Source organism: Psittacula echo (assembly GCF_963264785.1).
Source record: "Psittacula echo genome assembly, chromosome: 4".
In the NCBI taxonomy this organism is placed as follows: domain Eukaryota; kingdom Metazoa; phylum Chordata; class Aves; order Psittaciformes; family Psittacidae; genus Psittacula; species Psittacula echo.
In genome coordinates, this window is record NC_137738.1 from 45,032,711 (window position 1) to 45,054,536 (window position 21,826).

A 21,826-nucleotide genomic window follows, 5' to 3' on the forward strand; every position below is an offset into this window, starting at 1 on the left:
AAAACTGAATAACTCTTAGTTTCTAAACAGTGATAGGTATTTCAGTGCTATTTACTATGCTTGGTATAGTATAGATTATTTTCAAATTAATTGATGAACATGTACCTACAATAATCAGCAGGTTTGGTTAGGAAGCCTTTGATTTTACTATGGACAGAAACAGTAATTATGAACACATTTTAGGTAAAAAGCTGCACTATACAAATGCTACTTTTTATTTTTTTATTGTTAGGTGGGGATAATGTAATTACTTAGCTGACAGGACTGTCTAATCTAAGACAAATAATTCACTGTACAGCTTCAGTAACATTATGGAAACTTACATTTCTGTCCTGTGATAAAAACGCTAAAATAAGAGTTAGCGGGCAATGCTCTGCTTTAGTTCTGGGAATGCATGAGGAATACAGCTGCATTGAAATAAGAAATGAATTCTGGTGACATTGTCAAATAAACTCAGTATGAACCCCATGAGTGTCTGCACTCAAACCCCACTGAATGTGATGAATGGGCCCACAATCAAACTGTTGGTTTCTTTGAAGTGGCTCAATACATGTCATGTGAGCTGAAGCATGGGAAGCCCATTATCTTCTCACTAGGAGGAACTAATAGCACTGTTTTTCTTTTGTCATATGTGTTCGATAATGTGCTTCATGACACCACATTAAGAGGATAACTTGAGATGGGAACCGAGTAAGCTGGCATTGTGCAGTCCTTTTGAATGCAGCCTGCTGAGGCAACTCAGGCTGTTCCTTGGGACTTTCTTGACAGAAAATCATTATTTGCTTTGAATCTGCAGAAGCAGCTGTCTGACGGTTGTCTGACATGGACAAAAGGGATGGAACTGTTGATATCACACTTATTTCAAAGTGAGTCCTAAACCTGGCTTTCAGCTCAAGATTGCAAGTCAGCAGTGTGCTCATCAAACTTTTAGTGAGTTGAAGCCCTACTGTATAATCAGAGCTAAACAAATTTAAATTAAATGCATGCATAAGGATGCACTTGTGCTTAGAGGGATGAACTGCATGTCTAATGTTATGCACCCAGTTCATTGCTTTATTAGTGTGGTTAAATATAATGGCACCTATTATTCTTGAGTCATGAAAAAATGGCACCATGAAAATAGCACAAAATGAAATGGCAGGAAAAATAAACTGGTATCAGCAAGATAACTTTTTGTCTGCCAAAAGAGACCTTGCAGAGAGCAGCCTTTTCTGCCAGCTTTCCAGATTTGCCTGAAAGCGCCTGAGTTTCCATTTTTGTTTGCAGAATTCCCCTTGTTGAAACTTAGGCCCATTGGAGGCCACCACGCAGGAGTCTCCAGTGCAATTTGGACCTGAAGTGGGGTTTGTTTCACCTTCAGCTAAGGTGGGAGGCTTAGGAGGCAGATAACTTCCTCAGATCCTTCTGCCTGCCTTCTGGCTTAGGTTTAGCATGAAAAGTAGTGAGCAGGATGCAAAGCCTGGAAGTTGAGAACCTGGGCTTGTTGCACAAGGATATGTGCTCAGCCACGGCACTCAGTCTGGGGAGATGTGTGTCATACATAAAGCTTCGTCCTGACTTATTTCTTTATTAATGCAAAATCTGTTTAATCTAAAAAGCATATTTTGAAAAATTATGAAATAGGCATGATGAATCACTCTAGCATTCTTTTGTACAGTCACCATGTCCAGTCACTCAGACTTAACAAAGAGGAATTTCCATACAGGTGTTTGTTGCAGATTTTCCAGGCCTGGGAAATCATAAACTACTGCTTGTAGCCCAGTGCTCCAAAGACAGAGTACTGCTGTCAGACACAGCTCAGATCTGACCACAGAGTGTAGCTACCTTTTCTATTCCCTGGAGTCTTGAGGTGGAAAGGGCTGCAAGGTACACATCTGATGTTTCTTTTTTTTATTAGCTGCTTCTCAGAGCTTGTCCAAGTGCAGCCATAATTAACTTTCAGTGTTATTTTACTAGAAAAGAGTCAGAGTTTTGATGAGATATCTATCCTGGGAGCTCAAGGTCTGGCCTTAGAGATATGTCCTTAGAAGCTGAACGTTTTCCTCCTTGTAGGCTCCACAATATGGAGTGTTTTATGCTCAGGTAGAGAGCCCTTGTCCCCATCCCCTCCTTTCTCCAACTCTGCCTGCTTTTCCCAGCTGCTTCTTGGACTCACTTTCAGCCACCCACATAGTAGCAGCAGCAAACCTTGTTACCTGTTCTGAAACCTGGTGATGGGGTAGTGATATGTTTCTGTACCTTATCCTTTTAGTTGAGCCCCTGACACAAGAAGGTGAAAGGTAATGGAAGTCTCTGCCAAAAAAACCCCAAACAACTCTCTACAAAATTAAGGAAGTTTGGATTCAAGTAACAAGAAAGAAGACATGACTTACTTTAGGTTATTGTACATCTGACTGCCTGGGAAAACTCACTTTCTGCTGCATGCATATCCACTTTTTCCAGCTGTATCTGCTGGTTTAATGCATGATACTACAAAAATTTCTCCAAGGTTTGGTTCCTTATGCTCAAATACTATTTGCTCCTTGTCTGTTGCTTTATTTCTTTTTAATTCATGACTAATGAGCAGGCTTTTAAACATGATACTGCCAAGGTTGCATTTGAATACAGTTCTCATTTATGCAAGCACTCATATTTAATTAAAGGCTACTTATTACAGGTAGTTTTTGTGCCAGATATGCTTGGCTTTTCATGGGACTACACCAAGTTTGTTGTGATGTGCAAATCTAGAACTAGCCCTGGAGTTATCAAGCACCTTGAGCTGAACACACACATGAAAGAAGCCTTTCTCCCTTTCCAGAAGCAGTTCTCGGTAGAGGGCGTTTGTGAGATGCATGGAGTTCCTCATTTCTGCACGCACTGATTTTGCATCCCTGCGTTTGGGAATTACTGATGAAGCAGGTTTGCTTCCCATGTTTCCAGGTTGTTGCAGTGCCTGGACTGTGGTGTTGCACTCCCAGATACACTCTGTCTGTGTGGGCTGATTTCAGCCTGTGCAGAGTTTCTTTCCTACTGACGACAGTTACCCGTGACAGTCTCCATTGCTTGTGTGCCAAGTACTCTGTCACGGCTGCAGGGTGAGATTGTGTCGAGACTGTAATCTGAAATGCCATCCAAAGAAATGGGTGGATTCTTTTGTTTGAAAAGAGAATGATGAACAGTTTGTACATGGGAATCTGAATTCCAGCTGGATCTATGGATCTTTTCCCTCTCCTTTTTGCCTCTGCAGGAAATTATATTCATGCTGTTTAAGTATGTTCCCTTGTCTTTACACAGACATCTGTTGAATGGCGTTAGAAGTATAATCTAACTTTCTGTTTCCTTTGAGCTGGAGACACTCACAGTCTCCAAAGCTTATTTGCTTGCTGATCAGAGTTTTGAAAATATAAAGTAGATAAAATCAAGTACTGTTAAAAATCAGAAAAATAAATTCCCACTGAATATGTTACTAATTCCTTAACCTTAGGAATTCCCTCTTGTGGACTAAAGGACAAGTAAAACTGACTAGTATAGAAGAAATTCTCCTGGAAGGCAGCAGTAGGAGCGGCGGTGATATGCAACAGAAAGCCAGGTGTCTCACCTATCTCCATGCAAACTGCAAGAAGTTTATGCCAGTGGAAGCTTTTAAAGTGTTCTTTTGTTGATATTCATGCAAAAAGACTCAGCTTCCTTTTGTCCCAGATAAATCAATATTAAAGGCATTTTGACCTTAAACTATTCTCCCAATGGAAATTATATTGATTGTTCACATATAAACCCATTTTCAAATAAATTCGTGAAAGGGCCATACTCTGGAGCCACAGTGTTAAAGACATATTGGATCCAAACTATGGGAACCAAAAAGACTGGCTTGGACTGTTTGCAGAAAGATGAATACTGATGGTCTTGGAAAGGTACTCAGCAAAGTAGAGAGTCCCATCAATTTAGATAAATATCCAAGACAGCAGTAAGGCTGCCTCGAAGGGAGTGTAGTTGGATTTAACACTGTGGAGAGGAAACTTGATCAGTAACAAGAACCACTTCCAGAGAAGCTCTGTGGCAATTTGCATCAGCCACCTTGTGGTAAATCTCTAGCCTGATTGTTTCTGTGGACTAGCACTGGCTGGGGGTTCTAATAAACTGACCAGCATTATATGAATCAGTAATTTACACAACTTTAACACATTTATATATTCAGAGAAGTGAGAAGATTCACAAAGATTGGTCAACAGATACAGAGAGGTGTAACTTTTAAGAAGCTGTAACATTTTCTGTTTGATAGTAAAAGGTTATTTAAGATAAATTGCTGATGTCTTAAATTTAATTCCTACACTGAACAGCATGTCATGGACAGGCTACTTCTTACCGCACATGTGACATGCTTTGTTCCTGGCATTTCAGTGATCAGATTCTTTCTCCCACTTCAGCAAGTCCTTGGCATTCATTTGCTTTCTTCATACATCTGTTGTAAGCCTGTAGGGCCTCAAGAGAGGTGTTTTAATAATAAGAACAAGCAAATTCACTGCAAGCTCATACATCTTCCCTTTGGAGAAGAGGGAGGGAAAGAACTTCAGTCTGGTAGGTCTGCTTCTCTTTCAGAATAATTGCAGTGCTTCCTACATTCATGGCTTCTGCTGGAAACAGAGGGAGCTGTTTGAAAAGCCTATACTTGTGTAGACACTAGAAAGTAAAAGATACTACCTCAGTGAAAGGCAAGAAACACTAGGGACAAATGCTGCATTTCATAGAGGCAAACAGTGTTTATTTTCCACTGTGTTACACTGTTTGCAAAATAAGTTGTAGGTAAAACACATCAACTGTCCCCCTTTCTGTAGTCAAGACTCATGTGAAACGCAGCTTAGCAAATTAATCCTTCAGACTTTAAAGGCAGCCAATGTTTTTGAGTAGGATCTATTCAGAACCCACAGCTGGATGACAGGAATATAATCTCTTCATCTCACTTCCTGTCACTCTGCACTTCAAACCGCGGTTGTTTCACCTGGGTAAGATGCTGGAAGACAGGTATCCCGGAGGCGATCCCACCTTCGCCCGACGTGGCGGACAGCTCTCCCGTGTGCCTGACAGCGCCTCTCGGGGAACTGCGTGCGGAGGGCAGCGGCGAGGGGAGAGCTCGCTGCCGACCCCACCGCGCTCAGGGCTGGGACCCTGCGGGGTGCCGGCAGCGGAGCAGAGATCCGCGTCTCGCCTCCACGCACTATCCGCCTCGGCGCCTCTGGGCTGGGAGCGAGGGCACAAGCGGTTGCCGGAGGAGAGGCGGGGCGGCTCCTCCCAGCGCCAGATATAAATCCGAGCTGCGGAGTAAGGAGCGGGCTGGGTTCGCGCCTCGCCTCCCGCTGCGGCTCCGCAGCTCGCAGCCGCCGGGCGAGCAGCACCGGCGCCACTGGACAGCGCCGGCCCCGCCCCCTTTCCCCTTGGGTCGGCAGCGCTCTTGTCCGCTCCTGTCCGCTCCTGTCGGCGTGGCGGTGGCTGCCCCCGAGGCGCAGGATCGCGCCCTCGTGCTCACCCGGAAGAGGGCTCCTCCAAAGAGCTGAAGGGGAGCGGCGCGGGAACTTTTAACCCCCGCACTGCGCCTGCGGACAGTGCTGCCTTCCTATGCATTTGTGAGAGGAGAAAACTCGGCAGAGGAAGAGGGGGAGGAAGAAAGGCAGGAGGGAAGGGGGAGAAAGTTGGTCGACTTGCAGAGAGGTGAAGGTTTCCCGTGGCTCCCACTGCACTTTACACTGGAGACCTCTCAGTCTGCCTGAAGCTTGGAGAATGGAGACAGAGCTGCTGCCTGAGCTCCCAGCGATGCCCCTTGGGGGCAATGGGAGCACGCAGATGGTGCCAGACACAGCCATGCAGTCCCCAGGCAGGGGCACAGCCATGTTTATCGTCCGCTGTGTGATCCCTTCACTTTACCTGCTCATCATCACCATGGGCTTGCTGGGCAACATCACCCTCATGAAGATATTCATCTCCAACAGCACTATGAGGAATGTGCCCAACATTTTCATCTCCAGCCTTGCTGCTGGTGATCTGCTGCTGCTAGTGACCTGTGTGCCCGTGGATGCCTCACGGTATTTCTCCGAGGAGTGGCTCTTTGGGGAGGTGGGCTGCAAGCTCATCCCTGCCATCCAGCTCACCTCCGTTGGTGTCTCTGTCTTCACCCTCACCGCACTCAGTGCTGACAGGTAGGAAAGCTGGGCTGCCCCTTGGCTCTCTGCAACTTGGGCTAAAGCTAGCTGGAGCTGGCATGAGAGGTAAAGAACCCCTCTGGTAAAGTATCCCTGGTTTGCAATTCCCTCATTCCAACTTGTGAGGTTCCTGTGCTTCTCCTTCCCTCACTGACTGATGGCAGGTTTGGTACTGACTTAAGGGTTTCTGGAAATGGATGATGCGGGTGGGCCTCCATCTTTCAGGGTGCAAGAGGCGAGAGCTGGCTGGGCTAGTCCTGTCTTCTGCACCTCTGGGACGGCCCTGTAATAGACCATGCATTGAAATCTTATTCATTAGGGGAAGGTTTTAGATGCTAAATATGACCCAGGCCAAGCCACAGTGTTATGTCAACAGGCAGTGAGCAGCTTAAACCAAGTTCAGCACAGAGGTATTTTTAATCTATTTTTTTTCTTTTTTTGACAAGAGTGTGTGTGTGTGTGCGCGCATGTTTGTGCCCTAGTAGAAGAGCAGGTTACCAGAAATCACTGCCAGAACTAGTTCAGCCTCTGGGAATTCAGAAACACCAAATTGTTATGTTGTAATTGTCAGTCTTAAACTTTTGATCAAGCTGTTCATATTGGCTTCTTCTGAACTTCTAGAAAAGAAAAGGAAAAAAACAAAAAAAAAAGGAAAAGCAGAGAACCACTGAAAACAAACTAGAAAGTAACACTTCCATTTCCACTGCTTGTCAGAATAGAAAGAAACAGAGTTAGACCCCAAGTTTTTCCTCCCAATTATTATAAATGTGTGCTTAAGGGATTTATAGCAACTGGGTGGCTGTTGGACTGTGCTTCAGGCTCTAAAAGACAAAATCTTGCAGTGTAATTGGCAGCCTTAAATTAAATGAAATTGTCTTTCTTCCTTTATCTAAGCATTTTTTTTTTTTTTTTTTTAGCCATAAATGAAAATGTTTAATTCCTTCTCCATAGCAATTAACCCATTTTCTTTTGTTGGATTTTAAGCCAAACAATGATTACATTGGTGCATGATGTAAAGGTTTTCTTTAAAATTTCTAATCCTTTTATAAATAATTTTTTTTTTATTAATTTTTTTTTAGCTAATTCAGTAAAATTGTTTGATTCCACCTGAGGGTAGTGTTCAATAGCCGTCAGTTTTGGTGGTATTTGAGTCAGGACCTAAAAGACTTGTGTATAAGGACCTGGTAACTTCTGAAAGAGGGTTATATTTTTGAAAAAGAGTTTGCAAAATGTACCTTAAAGTGAACACCCGTAACTCTTTGATTGCCTGAGTTTAAAAGTATGTCAATACCTGTCCTTGGACAGCAGAGCAAACCTTGCTGTTTTCTTTCTGCTCTCTTGCCACTGTTTAAAAATATGATTGTGCCATCTTATTTGAAGAGGACATCGTCTCTCTACTGAAATATAATGTGGGAGAATGCTGGTGGTTTAATGTTTAAAGATTCTTGCATTTACTTTTTGTATAGCTTTGGAGCATTCATTGTTTGCTTTTTCCATATGATTTTATATACCTCTTTTAATATCAATAAAGATCCAAGAAGTAATGATGCTAAATCTGTTTAAACTGAATCCATTTAGAATTACACATCCTAGAAAACAGCTACAGATTGTGTACTGTGACCACACAAGCTCATAATGAACACATTCCTTCAGGATTTTGGAGTTCACAGTATATAAAAATATCAGAAATTGTTATACTAAGAATTTAACAACTCTGTTTCTTTAATCTCTGCAGTTACTTTTTCAGTTACTGAGAATAAAACACATTTTCTTTTTAGTCAGAGCAACCACTGACTTCAGAGACTAATGTCTAGACTTCTGGAGGTGCAAATCACCTCTGAGTGAAGCTGGCTGAACTCTCAATGAAGTTTGGGTTGGAATTAGGTCTACTTTTTTGTACAACACTTGTGTTGAACTAAAGGGGGGGCACCGGTGTGAAGGTTTTTTTTGCCACACTGATTTGTAGCCAGGTCCAAACATGTGTCATCTTGACTAGTTTTGCCAAGTGAAAACTGGCAGATCAGGAGTGGTATTCTGCACCTAAGAAGTGCTGCGGAAGTGAGGTCTGTCTGAGGGCAGTGTTTTCTTCAGGTAAGTAAATCCAGCACAGGATGTTTGCAGTTTGGAAGCAGTGGTACCATTAAAAAGGCTCCATTGTATATATTTGGTCTGGTATACAATGTCTTCCCAGTGACCCCTTCTTTCTATGATAATGCTCAAAGTGCATATTAATATATAATTATTAAAGCTTTTCCTGTTTTTTGCTCCCTATTACCACAGGACTGTATAGAACTCCAGACATTGATTACATTAAGGAAAAGATTTATTAGAATTTAGAATTCTTTACCTGTGTGAATTAGGATAAGGGAAGTCGTTTTGTTTTCCTCTTATTCGTTATGTGGGAATTCTGCATGGCAAATTACATGTATGTGATACATTTAACAGCAATGACTACAGAAGCAATAAACTGAACAATAGGTAACTACAAACTGAAGCTATAAGGAAGAAAAAATAGTATTCATTGCATGCATATCTTTTCTTAAGTTGCTTTATTTCATATGGCTTTTTGTTACAGAAGTCCCTCTCGGCATCAATAGTGCTTTTAGGGTAACAAATGTGCCACTTCTATCTGGAAGCTTCATTATATAGTACTGACCTATTTGGGGTTTGGTTTGTTGGGGTTTTTTTTGTGTGCACAAACTTGATATGTAATTTGTAGCAGTACTTCCCAGACTTCACTAGAGCATAATTGCAGATTGAAATTGGTAACACACAGCAGATCTGCCCAAGCTTGCCCATACTTATCCCAGGAATAGCAGCTGGTGCCATTAAACAGCCCTTCCCACCCTTCACCTCCTGTGGATCTGGCTGCCAGGTGTTGGCAGTGGTGCCCTGCTGCAGCTCCACACATTTTGGGGCAGAGAGGACTGGGATAGCAGCAGCAGTGGTGGGAATGGTGGCAGCAGAGATGATGTAGTGGTGGCACTGGTGCTACAGTGTGCTGTGCCCATCTCCCCTGAGGTATAGAAGGCAGCACAGGAGCAGTACTCGAGAATCAGACGTCCTATCTCATTGCCCCACAGGAGATGTGCAAGGGCAGCACCCCTGCCCCTCATGGCCACTGCTTCTATTGATTTTTATTTATTGCAGAGAAACCAGAACATTCTAGAAACCTTAATATGTCTCTGGTTTTAAAAAAATAAGAAGAATAAAGCAGAGGGTGAGGTACAGAAAGACAAAACCTAATAATTACAGTGGATGACAAATGAAAGAAGGAAGGGGGCTGAGGGACAAAAATGCACAAAACAAGAAAAGAGTAGGGAAGTAGGAACTAGTGCAGAACATCTTCAGTAGCACTCAGCACATCCTGAAAGTGCCTGCAGAGCTGGTGTATGATGGCCAGGGGTGTGCTTCTGAGAAGTGTGGTGGGACAAGGAATTAAAAATGGGTCACCTGTCAACCTTGCATCTCCAGGTACCATGGACTGCAGTTTTTGCCAGGTCTAGTGGATGTTGATGGGAAAGTCTCAGGATTTGGTGCGGTCTTGAATGAGAAGGGTAAAAATAGGTGAGAGAAATGTTGCCAGAGGGGCTGCAGCATGACACGCATGAAGAAAAGGTGTGCCAGTGTCTCGATGCAAAAATGACACATCAGGGGTGAACCTGACTTGAGCCATCCCATGACCTTGTTTGCTGCTCCAGGGAGTGCTTTTCCACTTTATGTTATGCAGTTAGCTCAGAATGCAAACTGGGCCCGTGTGGCTGTTTACCCTCAAGGTGAGAGCATCCAGTGCTTGGGGAGAAACCTAGGGTAAAGAAATGGAGCACAAGTACAGAAAGGTGAATCCAACAGCTTTTCAGAGCTAGAGGTCTGGATGATGCATAAACCTTGGGGTAGAGAGGTGGCTGGAAAAGCTCAGGGGGCCCTGGATTAAGAGTGAGTGCTACAGTGTGCACCTCTGGGCATCACTGCATTAGTGTATGATGATGAAAAGTGATTGTACCCACAAAATGCCGAAAGACCTGGGGTGAATAGATTTTGAAGGAGTAAATGGCAGCCTTTTAAAACAGCTTTAGTTTCGTCTTACATAGTCTTGCTCTTTAGCTGTCATTTATCCCTAATTTTTTCTGTGATCTGTAAAAAGAAACATTAAATTTAATTCTGCTACTTTTTCTACATTGAATTTTCTTTCTAATGAAGGGTTTAAATGTCTTAGCTCAAATACAGTCCTGCTGCACACTAATGCAGACAGTTAAGCTGAACTTGTCCTACTGCAATTGAAATAACATCTTTCTAGTCTTTCTAAAAAGTGTGAAAGTCACCTTTGATGAGACAAATATTTGAATACACAGGTGACAGAGGTATTGTTCATAAGTGCCATGACTCCTTTCCTATATCTGAACAACAAAGGAGCTGGAAAATTTAAATTAATACTCAAATAACTAAATACAGTGACTAAGATGCTTAAAATGTGTTATATAGATGTGCATAGCTAAACTATCTGATACTTTCTTTGTTTGTTTTATTTGATTTAAATTTGGAAGGTTGCAATCTGTTGGAAAGTGAAAAAAGTCTCAAAAACTTTTTGTGCAAGTTTAATATCTATGTGCTGACTTCTGACTACAACTGGTAGCAGAAGAAACCTTCTTTGGTGTGCTCATTGAAGAGAACTGTGGTTTGGAATTAACTTCACACAACTTGTCAGATGTCAGAGAAAATAACCAAGATACAAACAATCCATAAATATCTTAGTGCAATTGCATCTGCTGCATATAGATTTAATTGTGTATTTCCAGCTTTGTAAAAGCATTTATACATATACAATTGTGGTATGTGTATGAATATCAGAGAAATCGATTATTCTGATCTGTTGTCATTTTATCTTTTATGATTCTGTTTTGTCCTTCATATGACTATCCCAAATATTTTTTCATTTTTTTCCGACTATGTTTCACAGTATTTTTTTTAACATAGTGTCATGTTTGGGCTTTGGCTCCAAATTTGTTTGATTGTTTGTATTTTAAGGATTACTATATTAAATTTTCCTCTGTGATTTTTTAATTTTTTTATTTATTTTTTTTTACTGTGGTGTGAACTTGCTCTTTCCATCTTTGGTGATTTCAATGCAAACTAAGAACAGAAGTTGCAAATGAAATTGAACTGGAAACAAGTTTAAAAGTGCCAGAGTGGAGCCTTCTAGATTATGATACTGGAGGAAAGAAATGAAGTTGCAGCTCTTCTGAATTTTTGAATTAGAGATTAAGGGTCTAGATTCTCAAATAGTAAAATCTAAGCCTTTTCCAGATACATTAATAGAAGTTTGCTTATTTCATTCTTCCCTGCTTGTAACATTTCTAAATATCATTTAATGTTCTCCTAAATAGTTGTGTTATCTGCCATGGCATGGACTATTACTCAATTCATCAAGGAAATGGGAAGAGCTGTTTTGTAACAGCAACAATTTTGTAAAGGTAAATGCACTGAACATATTTTACAGTCAGAATTTCTGCTTGCAGACTCTTCAGTTTCTGTAACTGATTTTTTATTGACCTTATGCTCCAGCAGTGATGGTTTTATGAGATCTTCTCCAGTCAAGTATGTATGGATATCATTCCTGGGAGACGTGCAGTAAGCACGTGGTGGATACGCAGACAAGCAGATATTGAATTATCAAACTTAAATATAAATCTACTGGGAATACTGTCTTATATGAACTTCTCTGAATAAGAGCCAGTGAAACAATTTACTATTACTTCTCTCAGGAGGAGAATTAAACAAGTTACTGATGATACTTTTGACTAGTGTAATTATATGCAATGGGCTTAGAGAAGTAGAACTAAAAAGCCAGACTGCAGGCAGTGAGCTACTATTGCAAGAAATGCGTGACCTTGTGCGGAATGTAGTCAGCTAATGGCTAGAGACAGAAGTAGCAAGAGAAATAAAAATTAACAGAAAAGAGAAAATTCTCTTCTGAAACACTGGGTGGACAGGACAGGCAACCCAACTCACCCTGGGAAACATGTTTTGATTCTTTTTGGGGTGGGGAAATCATCATGAAAAGACTATATCAGACTTTTTTGTTGAAGCATTATTGATAGTTTTGGGTTCAACAGAGCGTGTTTCTACAAAGTGGAAAACTTTTTCCACTTAGAAAAATCTTAGGATTTTCCCTCTAAGAAACACAGAACATATGCAATTGACATTCATTTAAATTGTGTTTAGACATGGTCTGTTAGTCTTAATTTCAAATCTGTTCATTATATTCAGCTATCAGACCTCTGAGATGCTTGTTTTTGGTGAATGTAATTTTCTGCACTGAAGAGGTAAGCACAGAACAAAAATGTTTGGACTAGCTGTAAAATAAATAAGAAATCTACTTTAAAGTGTAAGAATTTATAAGAACAAAATAGAGTAAATGTGGATCTCAGATTGTGTGTTGTGAAAGAAGTTCCCACAATGAAATGATTCCATGTTGTTCTCAGATTTATTGTTCTCCTCTTAAAGGTTCAGCCGGAGTTGAGTCAACACAATTGCCCAGAGAATCCCAGGAAACGGGATTGGTCCCATCCAAAATTTCATTCTACTCCAGAGAAATAGGCTGTAACTGGACATGATATTAGTATTTTTAACAAATACTGACCATACAGTCATGTTTCCTATTCAGATTTATTTATATCCTTTTATATAGTTAAGCTAAATGCTGTCTTTGTGTGTTTAAAATCATCATGCAATGGCACAATAAAATGCTAACATATAAATGGTTATGATAAATGAGTCTGGTTTGCAGGAAATGCATTACTATGGCACAGCAATGTCATTTGCAACAGAAGCTTTATAATAAGACAAAAGGATACCACCCTCCCACCCCCTCCACCCACCAGTTGCAGGATTAAAATACAAATTAAATTGAAGTAGTATGGATCTTCCCTGCTTGGATTAGGTCTCTGCTTAGTTTATGACACTTCATTACTATATTTATTTATTTATTTGTTTGCATTGTGGTGGCACATAAAAAACCTAGGTGACGAAGGTCTTGTTGTGGTAGGTGTTATATGAACTAGAGCAAGAAGAAGGTCTTTGACATGAAGGATTTTAAAGTAGAGACAACAAAAGATGCAGAAACAAAAGGGCAAGGAGATATTGAGGCAATTCTGATTAGAATGGAAGGCTGTATTCATAGTCCGGTGTCTGCCTAAGTCTTGTTTGTCTAGTTGATTTGGTTTCTCTTTTTAATTTGTTTCTGAAGGTCGTCACAACAAAGTACTCTAGAAAAAGAGATAGCACTGCAATGGAGGGACAGTTTAGGATCAGTCTGGAGCAGTGTCTTTTGAAGTCAAATGTGTGGGAGGGAAATAGCATTGTGGAGGCAGCAGAGACGTAATTCTATGTAGGTGAACTATACTGGAGTTTAGAAGGTGGCAACATAACTCTAGAGAAGGAGGATATTCTTTTCTTTTCATCAGGTATTTTTTGGGTTGTGGATAAGGGAGAAGATAGCTTTATAATTAAAACATGCTATACAAACAAAAATAATCTGCAAAATGGACAAGTTTATGCTTGTGTCTGTTGGCAGAAACCACATTTTCAGAGAAAAGAAACTTATAAAAGAATTTCCTGAGTTGGAGTGCCTTTGTCAGAAGTGATAATGATAGAGGATGTAGGAAGACAGAATTTACATGAAGGCTTTTAATTAAAACCAAATGTATATTTATAATTAATTCCTGAACTTCTTGGCAAGCTTTAATTTAGTTTTCTCATCAGTGAACAAAAAGATGGATTTTTCTTGCTAATTTGACTAAATAATTTGCACCCTTACTCTTAATTTATCAGGTTGTTTTATTGATAGAAAATAAGCAGCTTGTAATTTGGATGGTTGGTGGTATGTTTTAGCCTTATACTTCCTTTTATACAAAGGAAAAGGCTGGGTGTTCATTTTGGGAACACTCCTAATTTCACTCATTTTACATTTGATTTTATCTGTAACCTGGCTCTTTCTACTCTGCATCTTTTCAGAGATGTAAACAAGATGACAGACTTGTAAAGCACTTAGCACCTTTTCCTTTCCATTGACACTGAGTGCTGTGAAGGGCTGAGCCCTAGGAAGAAGAGTGCCACCTTGTAGTCATATGAAGTAGAAAGTAGAATTTTTATAGGATTAAAGAAGTTTTTTGACCTGAACCCAGCTGTTTATGAAAAAGGACACTCTGCTCCAATGCCTTTTAACTTGGAGTCAGTTGTAGCTCAGGGGAAAGAATGCTATTTGCTGGAACAGCAATATTTGCCAAGGCACAAATATATCCCACATCTTCTGCTAGTGTAAAGGCTTCTGAAAAGGTCTCTCAGTTAGATGGTACTTGAGACCAAGTACTGCTAAAACTATTAATTGTGATATGGTCATTGTCTTGGGTTATAGGGCTGTGGTCAAAATGGTTTGAAGCACTGAAATGGGAAAACGGAAAAAAAAGTCTGTAGTACAAAACATTATTTTATCCAATGTCCTCCACCCCTGAAGTCCCCAAACCAGCTCTCCCCAACAATGTAAAATTTTGAAGAAATGAGCAGATGTAAGGACTTGACGTCACCTCAGTTGAATGAAATGAAATAGAAGGTCTGTCTTTACGTAATTAAATCAAAGCAGACAGCAATAGGAAGCAAATTATTGAATAATAAGGTCACAGATTGTGCTGGGGAGCATTCATGCGTTTTGCAGAAGCTTCTATCCTTCCTATGGCAGCATAAAGGATTTCCTTACACCTTAGTGTCCAGGGAGTTTCTCATTGTGTCTTAGAAGAAATGGCAAATGTAAATTAACAGAGACAGTTTACTGAGTTTTATTTTTCACTCCATGATATGGGTAAAGACACAGTAAAAATCCTCTCTCTGAATTCAGAGAGGGTATGGACATACACAGCCACTATTATTAATTATTTAGTGGTAAGACAATTCATCACAGTCCTGAGAAAGAGGACTCCAAGGCACACTTTGACTCAAATGTTCCCTGAAGAAAAAGTGTCCTGGGGTACCAAGACAGTGCTCTGCTCCAGACATTTTCATGGCATCTGCTCAAGGTGTTGAGGGACTATGAAGTAACTGCCAGGACATGCAAATCAGCCATGAGGAGTATTTGGGACCACAACTCCATTTCTCAGTATTCTTTGTGTTATATTTAGCCATAACCTAAACCTTGGTATTTAGACACCTGTTCATACACATATTAATATTTGTGTATGCATTTGTATGTATTTACATGCATGGATAAGGAGTCTTATCACCAAGTAAAGACATCAACGTTACAGTTCTTCTCACTCTAAGCTCACTGTATGAGAAAAATAAACACTTAAAAGCATGATTTAATACAGCTAAAATGTGAATCACTCTTTGAAAGTACATCTCCACTGACTAGAAAGACCTTAAGAATACATACCTAGAGTATAAAACTCTACTGACTCTCTTCTTCCTGTTAAACTTTTCTTCATATATTAAAGAAAAATTATTTTTCCATTATTCAAAAATTCTGCAATTTCAGGGAAAAAATAACCCCAACCATCCCAAATCAAATCAAAACTAGAAATAAAAAATTGAAGGAGCCCAAAAAAGTAACCTTCCAAATCATCACATCTTAGACATGGAAATGTTTTGTTTAATGTCAAATTTTTAATAAAAAGATTAAAACATAATGTAATTACATTTTGAAAAAAAAAGTTTTGCAAATAAATTAAAAATAGAAGCAAAACATTAAGGTATCCTTGAAATATTTTTCTCAACATGTATTCAGGTTTTTAATAATGACCTTTTCTTGTGGGAAGTTTCACTTTGTATCACTTTCTGCCGCAATTTTTTTTTTTTTTTAATAGAAGAATTCCTGACCAAAGTCTATTTCTATTCATTTATTTCCATTCTCTACAATTTTTCTTGTTTTCATTTAATGGTTATGAAATTATCAGTTCTGCAAAGGTTTATATGTAATCATACGAGATAGTTTCCCAAAATGTGGTATAAAGCAGCAGCTTCCAGCTATTGATGGGGAAATGTTTGCTTTATTTAAGAGTTTAATAATTCTTTATAGGCTGTTGGGAGTCATTCCTGCCTGACTTTATGAAGATGCATATATTCCAGACATTGCAGTCGGGACAGTATATCTGTATGTAGAAAGGTGCTGGGGTCGTAAAGCAAGAGCCACCACAGCAGCAGTTGTTGCTGATCTGGCAGGGGGTGGTTAATGCTAATTGTAGCCGTGTGCTCCCAGAGGGATTGGTGCACTTTCCAAGTGGGAAAGCCCTGCTGGTAGGCAGGGGGAGTACTTGGTTGCAGCACCCGAAGGCGGAAGCAAACTCTAGTTTTCATGTGCTGGTATGAGTGCGAAGTATGGAGGTAGGGGGGGAAATGGAGAAAGAAAGAATTGAGTCATGGCTGCTTCGGTACTTTCACCAGGCTGGCACAGAATGGATGCTGACAGCTACAGGTGGTATTCAGGGCTCTATTTGCCACCTCTGATGTGTACATATATAGTTGAAGCTAGAGATTTAGAGAATGCAAATTTAAGAAAGATTACAAAGCCCTTGACATTTCAAATAAGAACAAAATATGGCATTATTTTAATCAAAGGTATGCAGTAGCCTTATGCATCACATGTTGAATTTTAAAAGATACCTTTTAACTTGCATTTGCATTTTGATGAATTTCAGGTACAAAGCAATTGTAAACCCCATGGACATCCAGACCTCCAGTGCAGTGCTATGGACCTGTCTTAAAGCTATTGCCATCTGGGTAATTTCCATGCTTCTAGCGATTCCTGAAGCAGTGTTCTCTGAACTGGCCCACATCAATGACACGGATAATGTCACTTTCACAGCATGCATACCATACCCCATGACGAACGACATGCACCCGAAGATCCATTCTGTGTTGATTTTCCTTGTGTATTTCCTTATCCCTCTTGTCGTTATTAGTATCTACTACTGTCATATTGCAAAGAGTTTAATAAAAAGTGCTCACAACATCCCTGGAGAATACAGTGAGCATTGCAAAAGGCAGGTAAGCAATTTGCTTTCTACATCCCAGTGAAAGACTTGTGTGCTGTATACACTTACAAATGAAAGTATAGGATCTATAACATCCAAATTGTTGGATTTCATAGAGGATCAGTTCAGTTTCCACGTGCATGAACTAAGCCAAGGATTACCTGAAAAATCTCCTTGCTTTGCAATTACTCAGTATTAAGCCCAGTATGTAAATGAATGTAAAACAGGGAAAGTATAAATTCACTGCCAGCAATGTGTATTCCTAACAAGAAATAGGATTGCTATATGTGCTTATATGTGTTGTTACTGTAACCATTACTTATGTTATTACTGAGAAACAATGTTTTTGTAGTTAATGCTAGTGGCTTAACCTGTCTCTATGGGCAGCCATTTTGGGAAGAAATCTTGCATGTACTTTTGAAGAATTATCCTTTCTTGCTTGAAAATGAAAAAAACTGACATAGGTTAAACTTTTCTTAGGAGATCAAAGGTTATTCTCAGACCAAGGAGTGCTGAAAATATGAACACTGAGCATGAACTGATTCTTTTTTTGCTTCCTCGGTATATCTTTATTGGATGCAATCCTAAACTTGCACTTTTCTAGTACTCTTTCGGTTATAGATGCTATAAAACTTTCAGTATAGGTTCTGTATACCTTTGAGACAAAGAATTTTAAAATGCTGGACAAAGCCAGCTTCCCTATAAGGCACAGGAGGCAATAAGATAGCAACAGGCTGTTCATTAGAAGGAGCATTTATATATATACAAACAACAGCTTTTGCAGTGAAAGCGCCTTTACAAAAGCATTAGTATTGATAGAAAAAAATACTTATGCCCATTAAAACATTTTGGAAAAGTTTCCTCTGCCAATATTTTAGAAAATACTTCTATACTTACTGAAATCTCCTTGCATATATAGCATGTATATATTCTTTTAAAAAGAAAGACCACATTCCCTCATGTACTTTTTGCTTGACATTTCATTTCTACTCTAATCTGTTTCTCGTCAAAGAGGCATATATATTAGCACTCCATGTATTATTTTATTTTCCTGTGAAATACAGAGAGCCTTTTGGCTGAACCCTCAGGATGAAAACAATATTTAATTCATATCACATTTCTGAACCCACATGCATTTTCAAAGCAAGAACATAGTTTATCATTCTACTTAGGTTTTTTCTTTTAATTAATCTATGAGGCTCAGGATGATAGAAAGTTCTGGTGTACTTACATATTGCCCAGCAAGAAGAAATAAATTTAGACTATTGTTATCAACTGAAGTTTCTTTAGGCCATAGCACAAAAGCATAATATTCACACTATGCCTCTGCATCTTTTAGTCTGCCTTTGCAATCTGAGTGCAAATCCTATCAAATTTGAATGTTAGAGATTTCCCATCTTTTGTGAATTCCCCACTTGTTTTGTTTTAAGTAGAGCCAAGAAAACTACTTACAGATTTATTTCACAGATTTTGAAACCCTGTTAGAATAAATTAACTTGATTTTGTGGTTGTGGGTTTTTTTAGGGGTTTTTTTTGGTTGTTTTGTTTTGTTTTGTTTTTTTTTTTTCCCAGAAATTGGGAACGCCATAAACCTTCCCTGCCTTTGCAAAACTTTGGTACCTGACATACGTAAGTAATCTTTTGGGAGGAATATATAGAAAGTTTCTGCCTCCCTTTGATGCCTTCTACCTGTCCAGTTTCTCACCTTCTCTCAGTTTGGAACCACTGTGTAGGGTCATTTCCTGTCAGCTTTTCAGCCACTCTCAATATCTACATTATTATCCATTATAGCTTACATACAGTTTAAGGTACATTTTTTTCATGTCACTATTGAAGTTTAACTGAACCTTTCACCTTACCCTGGAATTCAGATGCTTCAGACTGTGCAGTGCAGTTTTTGTGATTTGCCTAAGAGAGATGTGAAAGGTGAGGAATTTTGGACAAAATAAAGGGATGTAAGTACCATTGTATAGCTAACATCTGAGCAATAACTCCACATTTCACTCACAATGTCCGTAGATTTCAAAGGCAGTGGTTTCTAAATAGCTTTCTAAGTAAAGCTGAGTTTCAAGCCAAGCACTGAGATCTCATCAGAAGAGGTTATGTTTCATGACATCCTTAGCTGTGTGCTCAGGCTAAAAGCCAGTGTTTACTTGGGTCATGAATCATTCGTGCTGTGTATATCATATAGGAAGAGCAACCTTCTGTTACTGCAAACAGCCAGGATTTTTCACTGAAAGTAAACTGAGAGTGAGAAAAGAAAGTAAATGAGAGAAAAAGTAATTCAGCCTCTGAAGGAAGCGTTTTTACTGGCCTTACTTGGAATTCTTGTTAAAGCTAATATAAAGAAAAATGCTACGTTTTAATTCTGTTATGTGGAGTAGTTCTATTTGTTGTTGTTCATTTAGGTTCTTTTCATCTTTTCAGATGGAAACTCGGAAACGTCTGGCAAAAATTGTTCTAGTTTTTGTTGGCTTCTTTGCTATCTGCTGGTTTCCTAACCATGTTCTATACATGTACCGATCTTTTAATTACAATGAGATTGATCCATCGACAGGACATATGGTTGTTACCTTAGTAGCCCGAGTGCTAAGCTTCTGCAACTCTTGTGTCAACCCATTTGCACTGTACTTTCTCAGTGAGAGTTTTAGAAGACATTTCAACAACCAGCTTTGCTGCATGAGGAAAGCTCAGCAAGAGAGATCTGCCAGCTACTTGCGCAACTCTTCCGCTATTCAAATGACTTCCCTGAAAAGCAATATCAGGAACACAGTGACTAGCATGACACAACTGAATGGGCACAACTTGAAACAAGAAATATCATTATGATTTAATAGATGTGATTTTTGGTTGTGGAAGATTTGAACTTTTTCTCTGCAGTTTGTATCTCATTTTTGGCTCTTATGCTTAGACTGAGATGTCACAACAAAGGATCTGTTAAAATCTGGTGAATTGGAGGTTATTCACTTCTAGTCTTACTTTTAGATAGAAGTGAAGAGTATCTTTTATTGAGAAAACAAAACTGACTGGCTGCATATTGTACTTTGAAGGAGATGCTGATATATGTTTAACATATAAGAAAATAAATCAATGCTGTGAGTATTAGTGTAGCTGATCATTACTTTAAAAAGTGTAGATTTTTTTGATCTAAAAAAATATGTATTTTTCACTGAATATTGATCCAGACTTACGAGATACTTAGGTTTTGCATGATTCTAGCTGTGTGGTGTGTACAAGCATTGTTCATTAAGACTGGTAGGCATTTTGGACCCAATTAAAGAGCCATTGCAATGCATAGATTCTAGTTTCAGAAAAAAAAAAAGAAGGCAAGTATCATGTTCCACATGTTTACCTTATTTGAATCTCCCTGTTTTTTTCACTTTGGCAGACATACGTGATGAGAATTTACTTTTTGGGGGTTCTGTTTGCTGCTGAGGTCAGAAGCTTATCTACTAAAATTAACTACTTTTCATAGAATCATAGAATAGTTAGGTTTGGAAAGGGCCTTAAGATCATCTAGTTCCAACCCCCCTGCCATGGGCAGGGACACCTCACACTAAACCATGCCACCCAAGGCTTCATCCAACCTGGCCTTGAACACTGCCAGGGATGGAGCATTCACAACCTCCCTGGGCAACCCATTCCAGTGCCTCACCACCCCTACAGTAAAGAACTTCCTCCTTATATCCAATCTAAACCTCCCCTGTTTAAGTTTGAACCCGTTACCCCTTGTCCTGTCACTACAGTCGCTGATGAATAGTCCATCCCCAGCATCCTTGCAGGCCCCCTTCAGATACTGGAAGGCTGCTATGAGGTCTCCACGCAGCCTTCTCTTCTCCAGGCTGAACAGCCCCAACTTTCTCAGCCTGTCTCCATACGGGAGGTGCTCCAGTCCCCTGATCATCCTTGTTGCCCTCCTCTGGACGTGTTCGAACAGTTCCATGTCCCTTTTATGTTGAGGACACCAGAACTGCACACAATACTCCAAGTGAGGTCTCACGAGAGCAGAGTAGAGGGGCAGGATCACCTCCTTCAACCTGCTGGTCACGCTCCTCTTGATGCAGCCCAGGATACAGTTGGCTTTCTGGGCTGCGAGTGCACACTGAAGACGGCTCATGTTCATTTTTTCTTTGACCAACACCCCCAAGTCCTTCTGTGCAGGGCTGCTCTGAATCTCTTCTCTGCCCAACCTGTAGCCGTGCCTGGGATTGCTCCGACCCAGGTGTACGACCTTGCACTTGGCATGGTTAAACTTCATCAGGTTGGCATCAGCCCACCTCACAAGCGTGTCGAGGTCCCTCTGGATGGCATTCCTTCCCTCCAGCGTATCAACCAAACCACACAGCTTGGTGTCATCGGCAAACTTGCTGAGGGCGCACTCAATCCCACTGTCCATGTCACCGACAAAGATGTTGAACAAGACCGGCCCCAACACCGATCCCTGAGGGACACCACTTGTTACCGGTCTCCAGCTGGACATCGAGCCATTGACCACAACTCTTTTGCTTGCAGCCATCCAGCCAGTTCTTTATCCACCGAGTGGTCCAGCCATCAAATTGATGTCTCTCCAATTTAGAGACAAGGATGTCATGTGGGACAGTGTCAAAGGCTTTGCACAAGTCCAGGTAGATGACG

The 21,826-nt window shown here is 40.1% G+C and overlaps 1 protein-coding gene across 1 annotated transcript; it reads left to right on the forward strand.

Moving 5' to 3' along the window:
- Positions 1 to 5,751: 5,751 nt before the first annotated feature.
- On the forward strand, positions 5,752 to 20,020 carry NMBR (neuromedin B receptor; the record flags this gene model as incomplete). Its single annotated transcript, XM_080615501.1, has 3 exons — positions 5,752 to 6,167; positions 16,856 to 17,204; positions 19,619 to 20,020. The coding sequence occupies 3 exons, from the start codon at positions 5,752 to 5,754 to the stop codon at positions 20,018 to 20,020; spliced, it is 1,167 nt and encodes a 388-aa protein (XP_080471627.1).
- Positions 20,021 to 21,826: the final 1,806 nt, after the last annotated feature.